The sequence below is a fragment of the Penicillium hispanicum genome (genome assembly GCF_028827665.1).
Source record: "Penicillium hispanicum strain IBT 35686 chromosome Unknown utg000006l_segment0_segment0, whole genome shotgun sequence".
Lineage (NCBI taxonomy): Eukaryota > Fungi > Ascomycota > Eurotiomycetes > Eurotiales > Aspergillaceae > Penicillium > Penicillium hispanicum.
In genome coordinates, this window is record NW_026623198.1 from 2977646 (window position 1) to 2991302 (window position 13657).

Consider the following 13657-nt stretch of genomic DNA (forward strand, 5'->3'; position numbering starts at 1 on the left):
TATGGTTATCCAAACGCAACCTCGCTGCTCTTTTTTCACCCAGAAGGGAAAGGGGAGTTTGAGGCAGGTTGGCCTTCACAGACTGGTCCAGGAGGATTTGTCTCCATCCACTCTGTTCTCAGCATTCTCAGCCTGTCCATTTGCTGGCGAGCAAGAGATCACCGGTCATCACCAGCGCGAGACTTGGCGCGACGCCGGAAAAAGTCCATGACTTTCCGAGCTGCACCAGAGCTACCTGAATGGTGGGATAAATCCCGCTCATACTCGTAGGCATCCGCGAATTTACGGTGGTTCTTCTGCAGGACACTTGGCCCGCGTCCAGATCGGCCAGCCTGCATCGATTGCCGGGGCAAGCTATCGTAGGCACCGTTGTAGTCGTCGTAGTAGTTGGGCTGAGACTGGTAGGTGTAGTGGTTACCAGAGTATTGATCGTCGGGATTCTGATAGGTTTGTCCAGAAGATAGGGCGCCGAAGGAGTCCTGACCCTGATCAAACCGAGATCCGAGCTCGGCAAATTGCTGGTCAATCTGGGCTTCGTAGCTCAGTTGCTCAGGCTCTTCTGATTTCGAGTCATACACCTCACCCCCGGGTCCTTCGCTAACCATACCCATAGCATCTTGCGTTCCATAGCTCGTGGCCCGCGAACGGCTCTGGGCGGGACCAGTAGCAGGACGTTGCTGACCACGGGGATCAACTGTGCGTGGGGTCTGCGATGTCTCCTCGGGAGTCTGAGCCCGGCTAGACGAGAATGCCCTGAAGGAAAAGGAGGGCGGAAGAAGGGAGAAACGACGCGGCCGACCTTCTCCACCAGCTTCACTCGCTTTCCGGCTGTGCGAGTACTGCATGGACCGTCGGGAATCCATGGAGACACGTGAATTCTCCCGCGGGAGTGGTTCCTTCATGCTGGTAGGGGGATATCGCTTGTTTTGACGAGTCCGGGGAGCAGCGCTCTGTGGATTGCGACCACCCATAATGGAGCCTGAGCGTCCAAAGAGCTTCTCGCCAATGCTGGACACTGTATTTGACCTCTTGTGGCCCTTGGCAGCAGGGGGATCTTGCCGAGGAGTGGGGTTGAAGGTTGAAGGGAGCTGCTGAGTACTGGGACGGCCAATGGAAGTGCTCGATATCTGTGCAGGATTCTGAGCAAGTGAGAACTGGCCGCTCTTGGGCTGCGCCAGACGACCTTCCGTGTTAGTTGCTGTAACCATTGGTGCCACCGGCTGTCCATAGGAGCCTCGAGAAGGCAGGCGTCCTGTGTTGAAGGATGCCATAGAGCCACCAGTAGTGGGTCGAGCACCCGAAGGTGCCGTAACGGTAGTGTGCGTTCCGGTAAAAGGCGCATTGTCCGACGTCGCTCGAGGGAAGTGGCCAGGCAATGGCTTGTCGTAGTTGATGGGCGGCTTGGGGGCTGATTTGGTGGTTGTTGACTGAACCGGCTTCGGTGCCGCAGCTGCCACTGGGGCTTCATTCTGGGGAGGTTCTCGGTTGCGTGAGCCTGAAGACTCTGTCGGGTATTCTCCCCTAGCGGTTTGTGATTGCGGAGCCACATATTCGACCTGTACCGTTCTCCGCTTAGCATCACGCGAAGTCTTCGACTTCTCGCTCGGCGAATCCTGAGAAACGTCACCGGCATGGTGATTGAGCCCGCCAACAGCTGGAACGCTGTTCTGGTGAGTCTTGGGAGGTTCGCGGACCGAGGCACTGCGGGCAAGAGGTGGAGCTTCATTATTGGATTCGGCCGGAATCGTAGTATTGGCAATGTCGGCAACATTCGTCGTGCTGCTGGTGATGTGCGAGACAATGTGCGAGTACTCGCTGAGCCAGCTATGGCGAGCAACTTCAAACAAATCCGCACGCTTGCGGGGGTCGGGAACCAAGATACGTCTAAGCAGATCGCGAGCGTGCGGTGTCACGTATTCGGGGAAGGTAAGAGGCGTAGTGACTATGTATTTGTAAAGGAGGTTAATGTTGTCTCCGTCCGGGTTCGCGGGATCGTCGTCGAATGGCAGGTACCCAGCCAACATAGCGTACTTGAAAAAACAACATAGTTAGAACCCGAGCGACGTGAGAACTAGAATAACGCAAATTGTCAACGTACCAAAATCACACCGCAACTCCAAACGTCCACTTTGCGTCCGGTGTACAAGGAGTCGCTCACGACAAGCTCTGGGGCAGCATAGCACGGACTTCCACAGCTCGTCTGCATCAGATCGCCACGCCGCAAGCCATCCGGTCCCGGCTTGTCCAGGCGTTTTCGCTTCACATATTCTTTGTTGGTCAAGTTGTACTCGATCTCCTCCTCTAATTGATCAATCGGATTGAATGTGTTGGCAAAGCCGAAATCGGTGATGATGATGTTGCGATTCCGGTCCAGTAGCAAGTTTTCCAACTTGAGATCGCGGTGCACGATGCCCTTTTTATGCAAATAGCCAACGCCCGAGACTAATTGTGCAAATAGTCGACGCGCCGAGTTGTCTTTGAGGTAGCGGTGGTTGAGAATGTAGTCGAAGAGTTCACCACCTGACGCGTACTCCATGATGATACCAATGTGACGATCGGTTTCCACCATTTCATGCAGACGAACGATATTAGGGTGAGCCAGGTCGCGCAGAATGGCAATTTCTCGGTAGATCTTTGGCAGTCGGCTGGGATTGGAGCCCAGAGTTTCTCGGCGAATGAGTTTGATGGCGACCTGAATGCTACCATCTCTCTTCCATCCCAACTTGACCTTTCCAAATTCACCCTCACCAAGGGTTTGCCCAAGGATGTACTGGCCAAAGGTGGTTTCCTTGCGCTTGATTGTATTTCCGTTGTTGTAGTCATGGCGACTGCGGTGCCCACTGCGGGCGCCATCTTCAGCGTTATCACTGCCCACGGGCAAGGCGCCACCAGAGCCGGTAGCATCTCCGGCCGCCGCCGCAGGTGATGCGCCTGTTTGCCGTACCTGCTCGCGCTCCCGGTCCACAACAGGGTCGCTCACCAGGACCGAGTTGATCACGGCACTTGGCTCTCTCGCCAAGGTAGCATCTGCTGGATCATCCATGTTGGACTGAGAGACCGGAGCTGGCCTAGACCGACCCGTTTCTCGCGTTGTCTCCTCCAGGGGGTCTGCCCGCCGTGATCGGCTCTTTCCGTTCCGGTCATCACGCGATCGATCGCGATTTTCCTTGCGATCGGCCCGGCTTTTACCATGCCGCGAACTGGCGTCTTTCTCTTTCGAACCGTTGGGACTGCGGCGACTGTGATGCGTAGACGAGGTCCTCGGGGGAGGGACCGGCGGTGAACCTAGCATGTCCGGGTAATTGGAACGCGCATTCTTCGGAACGGAAGAAGGCGCTGCGTGGGTCGAGACTGGCGATGCATGGGCGGGAAGTGGCAGGGCCGGTTGGTGGGAAGTGCTCATAGCCAACAGAAGCTGGTTGGGACCGGCCTCGGGAATGGCTGTGCAAAGCAATGAGTATCGAGTCGCTTGGGAGAGTGTGGGTGCGCGTCTTCGCGCGGGCGGAAGTGAAGTGACAACGTACCTTCTGGTGAAAGCGCAAAAGCCGTCCGAGGCTTTTACTGTGACACTCCCAGAGAGCCTCTCTTGGGCGCTTTATTTTTCGTGTCGAAGGGAGAAAAGATCAGAAGAAAAAGTGAAAGTGAAAAAGGGCAAGTCAATTGTAAGGCACACAATTGGCGCGCAGAAACACCAATCCCTCCCGAGGGTGTTTGGCGAAAGAGTCGGGGCGGGTTGGTGGATGGTCGGTCGCACTCGCCGAGTGTCGACTGCTCAACCTCGCAGCTGTGTCAAGAAGCGCGTCAGTAGGGGATCCCCACGCACAAATGCTTATCGGTAATCGGCAAGAATGTGTAACTTGATCAGGAATAGGGCGAACTGACAGAAGATTCGATCGGAGGAATGGGGGGGGAACGAGGAATGCCACACCAGCGATTCGCGCGGAGAAAAGAAGAGAATCCGACTCGAAATTCACGCCGGATAACCGAGCGCGAGCCAGATCAAGAAGAACGACGCGTCGGGCAAGGAGGCAATTGGCCAGAAAGGAAAAGGTAGAGGCGGGAAGATACCTGCGCTGCAGTTGTAGAGTCCCAAAGTCCCCTCTCGACGCACGACGGAGCAGGCGCACGTTGGAGAAGTGGGAGAGAAACAAACGCGGGAGTCGACTGTCTCGGACGCGAAGTTTCCCGCAAAGACGATCCAAGGCTCAATTGCAGTCGAAGTTGAACATGATCGAAGGGCAGGAGGGGCGGACAGGGGGCGCGAGGGGAGAGCACCGTCCCGTAGCGAAAAAGGGGGAGAGTGGGAGTAGAGGTGCAAAGAAAAGCAAAGCACGAAAGGAAAACAAAAGAAAAGCGAAGCCCAAGGGAAGCACCCGAGGGAGAAGGTCGAAGGTGCAACGAGCAGAGAGGGTGGAGAGGAGGGAGGAGAAGAGGAGAGTGAGATACGAGCAGGTTTGGTTCCGTTCTAGCGTCGTTTAGTCTGGGGTGAAGCGGGTCTGGTGGTGGTGGTGGTGGTGTGCTGTAAGCAATGCGAAATGTGCAGCTGAAGGACTTGGATTGTAAGGCAGAGCCAGGAGTGGAACTCTCTACGTTCTTTGTTTCTCTCTTCAGGACACCTACGACCAAGTCGAGTATCGACGATAATGGGGCCTCCCGCGCGGGAAACCGAGGATGGACACGCAGCGAGGCGACTTCCACTTGAACAATATTCCTAGTCCTGTCGAGAACTATGTATCCGCGTGTGCATGACATGAACAGAGCTAGTCTCTACCTATCGAGCGTCCCAGAGGAGTCCCTTGCCTCGCCTGTGATAGAACGAAACGGGTGTGAGGCCCGAGGGCTGATCCTCCTGTCTCCGTATGGGCCAGACGAAGCAGATCGGGGTGTGTTGCTGCGAGATTGTGTCGCATGGCAACGAACTAAAAGGTCAAAGGGCTCCGGTCTCCACGGGAAAGCAGTGACAAATCGCGATTGGAGATGTCCAGCATGCGGGATGGAAGAAAAGAATCCTCAAGTGGCCCGGTTCAAAGGTGCAAAGCAAAAAAAGGGGCGCAAACCGGCGGTTTCGAATTGCTGAAAAGTGGGTTGGCTAGCAGCGACGATCGTCATTCTGTTAGCCCCAGATGCGCCCGATCTCGTTACATGTATGCTCATGAGCATGATTCTTATATATCTAGTTGATTCGTTCTCGTCGACCTAGACGAGTATGAAACGCCAGGTCATTTGGGATCGACCGCGATATGGTGTGCAGGTGCATTGCGGTCCCATTTGATATTGCTTTTCAGACGATAGTCCATCTCCATGAGGCCGGTTCTTCTCTCCAGCACGATCTGTAGACACTACGAGGTCTATCCGAGTCTTGACAATTCATCACAATCAGGATCATGACACTGTCGCAGTCAGCTCATCCTTCCCCTTTTCCATTCTTTCACCAGATCTCACCCGTCCCACGATCCCTGGAAAGCGCCGCCGCCATCCACGGTTCCACGCATTTTGGGCGTCTGGATCGAGTAGATCACGACTCTCCACCCCGGGTGCAACGCTGCGTCGTTCTACAATTCCCGAGCTTCCCACTGGCCCTGCGACCTGGATGGACTCCAGACTCATCCACGCGTTCCTGGATTCCATGGGATTTGGGGGCGCCGATTGATTGCACACTCCACTTCGTGGCCATCTGCAGTCTCCACCCAACGGCACCGCAGCGCTACATTGCACCCGACTCTCCACGTCAGGATTGCAATCGCACTCCGGGCAAGGCTCAGATGAACTTCAATTCCTCGGTCCTCTCGGAGTCTTCGCACACCTCACACTACACCCATGCCCACATCCCCCTCCAGTCGGTGTGGAGTGGGATTGAATTCCCTTCCACCTGATAAGCCCGATTGGACGCGCCGGGTGGGCCGGGCCAACTGTCAAGCGGATGATGCGTTGGCAACTGGGCTGTCCGCGCCTCTCGTCCAATCGACACCACACAAGACGGGCTGGCAGCGACAATGCAGACCTCAAGCGTGGTTGTCGAGTCAACCGCCATTGATGCACGGCCCGTGAACGCGATTGTAGCTGACAGAGGAAAATCACATCGCATGGCCTTTCGATAATCGCCGAAAGTGCGCGCGCTGTCCCACTCGCCGAAACTTTGATCCTCTATCAACGATGACAGCGGGCGTGAACTTTAGATTGATGCGCTATCAGACTATAGTCACTATCGACACAAGCACCGACACCCAAGACTCAAGACACAGAAACAATAGGGAAAACGCAAATGACCGATTCCGCCTCCTGCACCCTTCGAAGATCAGACCCACGATGGACTTCAGATTTCCTGTCCAATGATTCTTAAATATTGACGCCTCTCCATCCTCCACTTACCGCTTCCCCCCTGACATGGGCGTACCACCAAGCGATAGCGTCCCTGATGCATCGTATGCAGGTGGCGGTGTGGGGTGAGGCGACGGCCGCCGGTCCACGGGATCCCGCGCTCCCAGACTCGATGGGCCTGCTTCGACATCGGTATGCGCGCCCGAGGGGACCTGCCCGCCGTCGCCGGTGCCAACGACGACTTGTTTCCCGTCGCGCATTCGCCCAACCACCATGCCTTTAGCCACGGATTTGAGGAGAGCCCGTCGACTGACGCCTGTGGCGTCAATGTACACCAGACCAACGTTCTTGATACCACCTGTCAGATTGGTGGCGACGTTGCCTGCTTCAGTCCCATAGCGGTGGCCGATCATTGTGCTAGCGGCCTGGGAACCTGTCAGGAGCATATTACGCGCGCCCTCTTGGATCCCGTCGGCGAGCGTCGAGAATGCAATCATAGACTTGTTCAACACACCGGGCTTGTAGTCGGGCGGTGGATTGCTCTTGTCGAACTTCTTGGTTTTGGTCTCTTTGCGCGCCAATGATGCACCCAGGTTCTGCGCAACCCGCTCGACCTGACCAAGGGTGCGGGATGAAAGATCAGCTGCACCGTGCGAGAAGGTGCCCACCTGGCGAATGCGTGCGTGCGTGGCATCGGAGAAGGTCAAAGGCTTCTGGTTAGGTTTCGTTTTCTTGGTGAAGCTATCCGCTCCACTGGTCAGAGCGTTGGCCAGTTGAACCGACGTGATGACGATCAGACGAGACGCGGTGGCTGAGGTCTGCACGATCGTCGAGTTCTTGTAGGCTGGATGCCGGGACATGGCGAGATATTCCTCCGAGACGTTGCTGACATTGACTCGGTTGCCCTGGCCTTCACTCGGGAGTTCAATCCCGACAGGGCCTGTTTGAAAATAGACATTAGTCACTGCACAGTCATGGTGGCAGGTGGCTCGCTCACGTTTAGATCCAGGCTTCACATCCGGGTCCTCCACCACATCATACCCGTCGCCTAGTTCTCCGACCACACTGCCGTCCTCCTCGTCGACAAGTACAATTTTGCCATGCGCGTTATCGGTCTTGGCATCGCCGGATGAGATGTATCCCTCGCCAGGTGCATAGTCAGCTGGGTTGTAAGCAGCATGGCTATCTGACTTGGAGGGAGGAGCACGGTCCAGGAATGCAGTGCATTGTGCAAGGATGGTCTCAAAGGTATCAATCTCATCTTGGGTCACCTTGTCGGGACCAGAGCCAATTCTGGGAAATTGGATTCGAATGAAGGCACCCGCTTCAGGTGCCAGATCCCAGCGAGGAATCAAGTAGCTGTCAGGTGGCTGATGGAATATCTGGGTTGTCGCCGGAAGCGCCAGATCTAACTCTGGTGGGAGGACAAGATGAAGGTAGAAGTCCTCTTCTGGTGTCTCTGTGCCTGTGCCTGCGGCATACGGTGGCATCGGTGATGCAGTGGTGGTGGGGACCATGAGCAACGACAGCGTTTGAGGCCCGGATGGTGTCAACTCCTGTTCCTCGCCATCTTGGATGTGAAATGCACGGATATTGTTGACGCTGTAGAGCAGCCGGGGGTCATGTGGTGCGCCAGACATAATTGCTGTTGCCTCTGGACAAGCTGGAAACGGAAGCCCACTGGTTAAGCCTGCGACCAACCTTTGGATGGGTGCCGAGAACACGGATAAGACAGTGACGTAGTAAGACTCCCGCTCAACAACCCACTTGTAAGGGTGAAGATAATGAAGAAAATGATGCACACGATCACTTAATCATGCAAAGAGAAGACCATCGCAACAGGGAGGGGCACTCTTATGAGCAACCCGGTCTGGGCGCTTAGATAACGTGCAGAGATGCACCGCCACCTTCAACCCCGGGACTGCACCGCCACCCTGCCACATTCCCCCGCGATCTTTCTGCTTCTGATTGGATTGCAGAGCTTGGGCTGCCCACTTCTCTCAGCGTTGTGGCAAACCCTGACGCTTCTTCGAGTCATGGCGGCTTTCCAGATCGTGTCGGATCTGCACCTAGAGTCCCCGCCAGCTTATGATACATTCCAGATCATCCCGGCAGCGCCCTACCTAGCCCTCCTTGGGGATATAGGAGTGATCAAAGACGACGGCTTCTTTTCTTTCATTGAGGCTCAATTACACAATTTTGAGATTGTGTTTTTCCTACTCGGCAATCACGAGCCTTATCATTCCAGCTGGAAAGTGACAAAAGCCAGAGTCTCCAATTTTGCCAGTTCCATCGATCAACAACGCTTGGTCCAGCATGGCCTAGGCCGGTTTGTCTTCTTGGACCAGACCCGGTATGACCTGTCACCGAAAGTGACGGTCCTGGGATGCACACTCTACTCGAAGGTCTCGGAGACGCATCGAAAATCCGTCAGTTTTGGGATCAATGACTTCTACTACATTGAGGACTGGGCTGTCGATGACCATAATGCTGCCCACAATGCCGATCTCAAATGGCTGAATGATCAGGTTACAAGCATTGCAGCGTCTGAACCCCAACGTAAAGTCGTCATCTTCACACATCATAGTCCTGTTGCTGGGGATATGCGAGCAAATGACCCGAAGCATGCGAATAGCCCTCTCTCGTCGGGCTTCGCGACCGACCTTTCGACGCAGGAGTGCTGGAAAACCCCTCGAGTACGCCTGTGGGCATTTGGACATACCCATTATAATGCTCATTTCACTGAAGAAGAAGAAACGGGGAAGCTTGTTATCAGCAATCAGCGGGGCTATTATTTTCGTCAAGCTGATGGCTTTGATCCGGAGAAGGCGGTTCACATCTAGTCGCTGTTGGTCTACCTCGTTGCTGTCCAGCTATGCTCCAGCTATTCTTCCATCTGAATACGTATTTGCAAGTTACTCCAATCGACTCTCGATGTACCAACTAAGCATCATCAATCTCATGATGTGCGTAGGTAAAACATACTGCGAAGAGTAGACCGATCAGACGATGAACGTAGCCGCGTATTTGATACTCCCCCAACCTGCCTGTCATCATCATCACGTCTCATATTCTCCTTTCCCTCCAGACCTTCCTTTGCTCATACGATGATATCTTCCCTTCAGCACTCGCCTTCGTGCCATTCGCTCGCTCGCTGATCCCCTCGGTACGTTTCGTCAACTGTCAATCCTGTCCATTTGCTCTCAATTTGACCATTGCGCCAGCCACTCGGCTCAAACCGAAACCCAAGACCAAAATATCACGTTCCCATCTCGAGTCCAGCATGGATTTCGCCCAAGCCGTCACCGCAGGCCCTACCCAGACCATGGTCCGGGACCTGGGTCCCCTCATGTGGCGCCGTTTCATGGAGGTTGCCTCCTCCGACGAGCTCAAGATCCCCGTGTTTGGCTACCTCACCAAAATGCGCCAGCTCCTGGAGCAGGATCCGCAGAACAACGACCCGGAAACGCTCTGGCGGGCTCTCGACATGAAAGTCGGCGAGCCAACCGTCCCCGGCGACAACACCACCCGTCCAAACCCGACCATAAATGACATCTACTGTCTGATTTTTGTGGTAGAGCAGATGCCGTTTGCGATCAGCGCGCTGTGCGGTATATCCGATCACTCTGTCCGTGTTGCCATCCACCATGCCCTGCGATGGGGGTACTATGCTGAGAAAGATCGGAGTGGTGAGAGTGTTGTCCGTGAAATTGCTCTTGCCGAGCTTCATCATATCTACTTCTGGTTGTTCGGTTCGCAGATTCCTGTTCCTCGACAGACTACTGCTTCGGCGTGAACTGTGTGCTAGCAGTGCTCATATTTTCCAGTGGAGGAATTGTAATGTACTTAATGGCTTTCACGCTTGTATGTGGTTAGCAATGCTATGATTCATGCGGCTGTTCTAAGCGTCTGCCCCCCCACGGATAATCGCTGCTGCATATGCAGTGACAAGTACCTAGTAATTCCAATTTTTCGGAATGAGGCAGGGCCAGTGGGATGATAAATAATTCGTGGGATCATATTCAGGTATTTCCGACGCAGAAAATGTGAATAATATACAGAAACCTCTAAAGCCGACGATCATTCCTCTTCGTCGAGTCAGTTGGGCGGCCTTGACTTTGAGGTTGTCCAGATCGACCAATCATATCTCAGGACACCCAGCCAATGAGCGTCAACTTTGAGTACAGTGATCCCCGTTACCTAGGTAATTTGTACAGAATCACCTTAATAACGCTGATATTCTTACTGCGTTCGGCGCCTGTTTCGATGAGTGGCGACCGCAATTTTGAGACTGGTCCGTAAGCTGTGCTGGCCGACGTTCGGCTAACACCCTAACACAGTTCTCAGGAATCCGGAGTTTCAAGCGGAGCCCATTCTCAGTGATCCTCAAAGGTTCCCTGATCCTCTTTCTTCTTGGGTAGGGGAGGACGGATCGTCTCCTGACAGCTGTTGGGACTGCTGGCCTCCTTCTCAGGGGGAAGATCTCGAGGAAGCAGAGAGAGCATAACCGGGCCTGTATGGGAGTCAACTGACTCCGCCACAATGACCGACTTCCTTCCCGCAACGGAAGGAGGCAAATTCTCCTGCTGAACCAGGACCGCACGAGGGGTAAATAGTCCGAGTTCTGGAGGTCGTGCGAAGTTTTTGACCCGTCAGGAGGACAGGGGAGCGGGCTTTCTCGCAGGGTTCCGATGTTCGAGAAGCCGTTAAACCGACCCTTTGCTACAGTTGTGCCGGCGAGGTCGATTCTCGGTAGGCTTCAACAGAGACGTGGGAATTGATATTGGGTGCTTCTGGACAAGACCTCGAATTCTCGATGGTTGATCCCTGTCCATTCACAACCTGATCCAGGTGCAGCCATCCCCAATAGAATTTAGTCCAACACTTTTCAACTTCTTTATTGCAACATACCCCTGGATCTGGCAATTTATATCGGCAGTCAACACAGAAACACACACAAAAAACATGTATAACAGTAGCCCCCAATTCATGCCTGTATTCCTTCGCCTATTCTGTCCTCCACCCTCTCCGTATCCTGTAAGCTCTTTCTGGCTCTCACGTCTACCAAGAACGCTTTCCCCTTCTCGCCTTTAGGGGTATAGAGGGCCTCACTCAGCGTCTTCCTTTACCTTGGCCTTGTCCAGGCGCCGGAAAAGAACCCACTGTAAAATGGTTGACCCACCAAGGAGACCGGTCATAATGGCGTACATGGTGACCAGATGGGGATCTTTGGTGAGCGGGGTGAATGCCAGAGCAAGAATCGCTCCCAGTCCAGCCATTGCGAGCCATATAGCCTGGACCAGGGTCTTCATGCTCTTCGGTGCCTGGTTGTAAGCATACTCTGTTCCCGTGGTAAGGCAGAATACTTCTGCCAAGGATCCAATGAAGTACACCGGGACTTGCAGAAAGACCGATATCTGGTTGGGAATGGTATGGTCATTTGCGGCAGCGCAGTCAAGCGGGGCATCGTAGCAGGGCCCGGCCTGGTAGATGAGTTTTTGAAGCACCGTTGCGTAGATCATGGACAGCGTCAGAATGATCAGTCCGACTGTTATCCGGGCGATCGGCCCGAATGAGACCCGTCTTTTGGTCAAATACGGGTATAATCCCTTCTGAATGACCGGTGCAACGATGATTCCTGAGATAGGACCGGCTATTTTCATCATATCATTCGGAACACCGTAGGTTATCATTTGCCCGGCTTGAGAGATGAAATTGTTGAATGTCTGGTTAAAGCAGAGCCAGTGGATGGGAAAAAGAAGCCTGTATGTCCATTAGCTCTGGTCATTCAAGGGCATCGGTGAATTTACAAGACTTGGCAAGTCAAAAGACTTCTCTTGATGTCTTCAATGAATGAATCGGCCCAGGGAACTTGGCGACCGTGTTGGATCTGGGCGTCTGCCTTTGCGGCATCCATATTAAAGCCACCTTGGACTCCGTAACCCAAGGCAGATACCACCTGGGTCATGATGTTGCTCGTTGGCAACTCCCGAACTATTTCACTCATATGTCAGCTAGTCGGTTCCTCCATTTATGGGAATACACGGACCAAAATAATGGCGACTGAGGATGATTGGAAGCAGAGCCAGCCACATAGCACAGCATGGAATCAGATACGCGAGCCAAAAGCCAACATAGCGCTCCAACAATGGAGTGCAATCGGCCGCGAAACAGATCACATTAATACCCCTGTGAATATCGTCAGCCGCAGCAGCAAAACGGTAGAGGATGCATTCCAATTACCAGTAATATACGTTGTAAATGTAGGTGACAGTTAGCTCCCGACTAGCGACAACTCTTTCTCCTGTTTTCTGGGTCTTCAGTCGAAAATCGACCTGGTCATATTGATCGGCTGAGAAAAATAAGTTCAGTATTCCCGAGCTGATGGGGCTGTTGACTTACCAATAAACGGTACCACGGCGGTTTTGAATGCCCCTGACCCAACAGCTAGTAGAACACTGCCGGTGATTACTCCCCCCAGGGCAGCTCCTTCGTGAATTGCAACAGGCAGTGAGGTTGCAAAAAGAATGGTGGCCCCCATAGCCTCAATGCTGCGGTGATGTTAGCCATCGAATACGCCAAAGGGCTAAAACGAGAAAGGAAAAAGAACTTCACGGTACATAGCAGAGTATATCATAGTCTTGTAACGGCCCAGCCAGCTATCAGCAATCACAGCAGCAGGGACGGGCACGAAGTACGAAGCGATGGTTAGTGCGTTCACGATATTCGAGGCAGTTGCCTCATGCAATCCTAGCACTCCAGGCACCTCACCACCCGGCGCATTCTGCAGATAGTTCTCTGTAGCTAGTCAGCCAACTGAGTTTAAAGAGGCAATTTCCAATTTCTACAAAGGAAAAGGATCACGCACGTAGGGGAGCCGTCGCCCCGTACCAGGCAAAGCGCTCCAGGATACCCGCGAGGCATGCTACCCAGAGCCGGACGGGAATGTTGTCAACGACATGAAGTAGATCGCGCACTTCGTCTTCGGTGGCTCTGGGACCATCACTGCTGTCTGCGGGGGAGGTGCTGCGAGTGGCATCCAACGCTGCATGGTCTTGTTTCTCATGATGAAGACCTGAATCCTGTTCTGTTTTCGGCAAAGAAAAAGAGGCGCCATTATCAGTATCATTGCCCGCCTGACGAGCCTGGGGAGTCAACACCAACCGTGACTGCAAGTCAGACTCTGTGGAGACTACCACAGAGTCGTGCACATCGGACTTGAACTCCGACATTATGAGAACGTCCAAGTCGTGAAGACACAAAATCTCCGGGAAGTGATCGATTCGATTGACCGGAGATTTATCACGATATCTGGGCGCAAAGAGAGGAGCACAGAAGG

General features: G+C 53.9%; 5 protein-coding genes across 5 annotated transcripts; 1 reads left to right on the plus strand and 4 right to left on the minus strand.

The window, feature by feature from the left end:
- Positions 1-158: 158 nt before the first annotated feature.
- On the minus strand, positions 159-3403 carry N7459_007460 (putative serine/threonine protein kinase (Kin4); the record flags this gene model as incomplete). Its single annotated transcript, XM_056946628.1, has 2 exons — positions 159-2030; positions 2099-3403. The coding sequence occupies 2 exons, from the start codon at positions 3401-3403 to the stop codon at positions 159-161; spliced, it is 3177 nt and encodes a 1058-aa protein (XP_056798627.1).
- Positions 3404-6365: 2962 nt separating this feature from the next.
- On the minus strand, positions 6366-7958 carry N7459_007461 (senescence-associated domain-containing protein; the record flags this gene model as incomplete). Its single annotated transcript, XM_056946629.1, has 2 exons — positions 6366-7258; positions 7316-7958. The coding sequence occupies 2 exons, from the start codon at positions 7956-7958 to the stop codon at positions 6366-6368; spliced, it is 1536 nt and encodes a 511-aa protein (XP_056798628.1).
- Positions 7959-8354: 396 nt separating this feature from the next.
- N7459_007462 (Ser/Thr protein phosphatase superfamily) lies at positions 8355-9161 on the plus strand (the record flags this gene model as incomplete). The annotated part of the gene is made up of 1 exon (XM_056946630.1): positions 8355-9161. One exon carries the CDS (start codon positions 8355-8357, stop codon positions 9159-9161), a length of 807 nt encoding a protein of 268 aa, XP_056798629.1.
- Positions 9162-9577: 416 nt separating this feature from the next.
- Positions 9578-10051, minus strand: N7459_007463 (uncharacterized protein; the record flags this gene model as incomplete). Its single annotated transcript, XM_056946631.1, has 1 exon — positions 9578-10051. The coding sequence occupies one exon, from the start codon at positions 10049-10051 to the stop codon at positions 9578-9580; it is 474 nt and encodes a 157-aa protein (XP_056798630.1).
- A 1375-nt stretch (positions 10052-11426) lies between these two features.
- Positions 11427-13550, minus strand: N7459_007464 (POT family-domain-containing protein; the record flags this gene model as incomplete). The annotated part of the gene is made up of 7 exons (XM_056946632.1): positions 11427-12081; positions 12129-12312; positions 12368-12507; positions 12562-12670; positions 12721-12869; positions 12939-13116; positions 13187-13550. The coding sequence occupies 7 exons, from the start codon at positions 13548-13550 to the stop codon at positions 11427-11429; spliced, it is 1779 nt and encodes a 592-aa protein (XP_056798631.1).
- Positions 13551-13657: the final 107 nt, after the last annotated feature.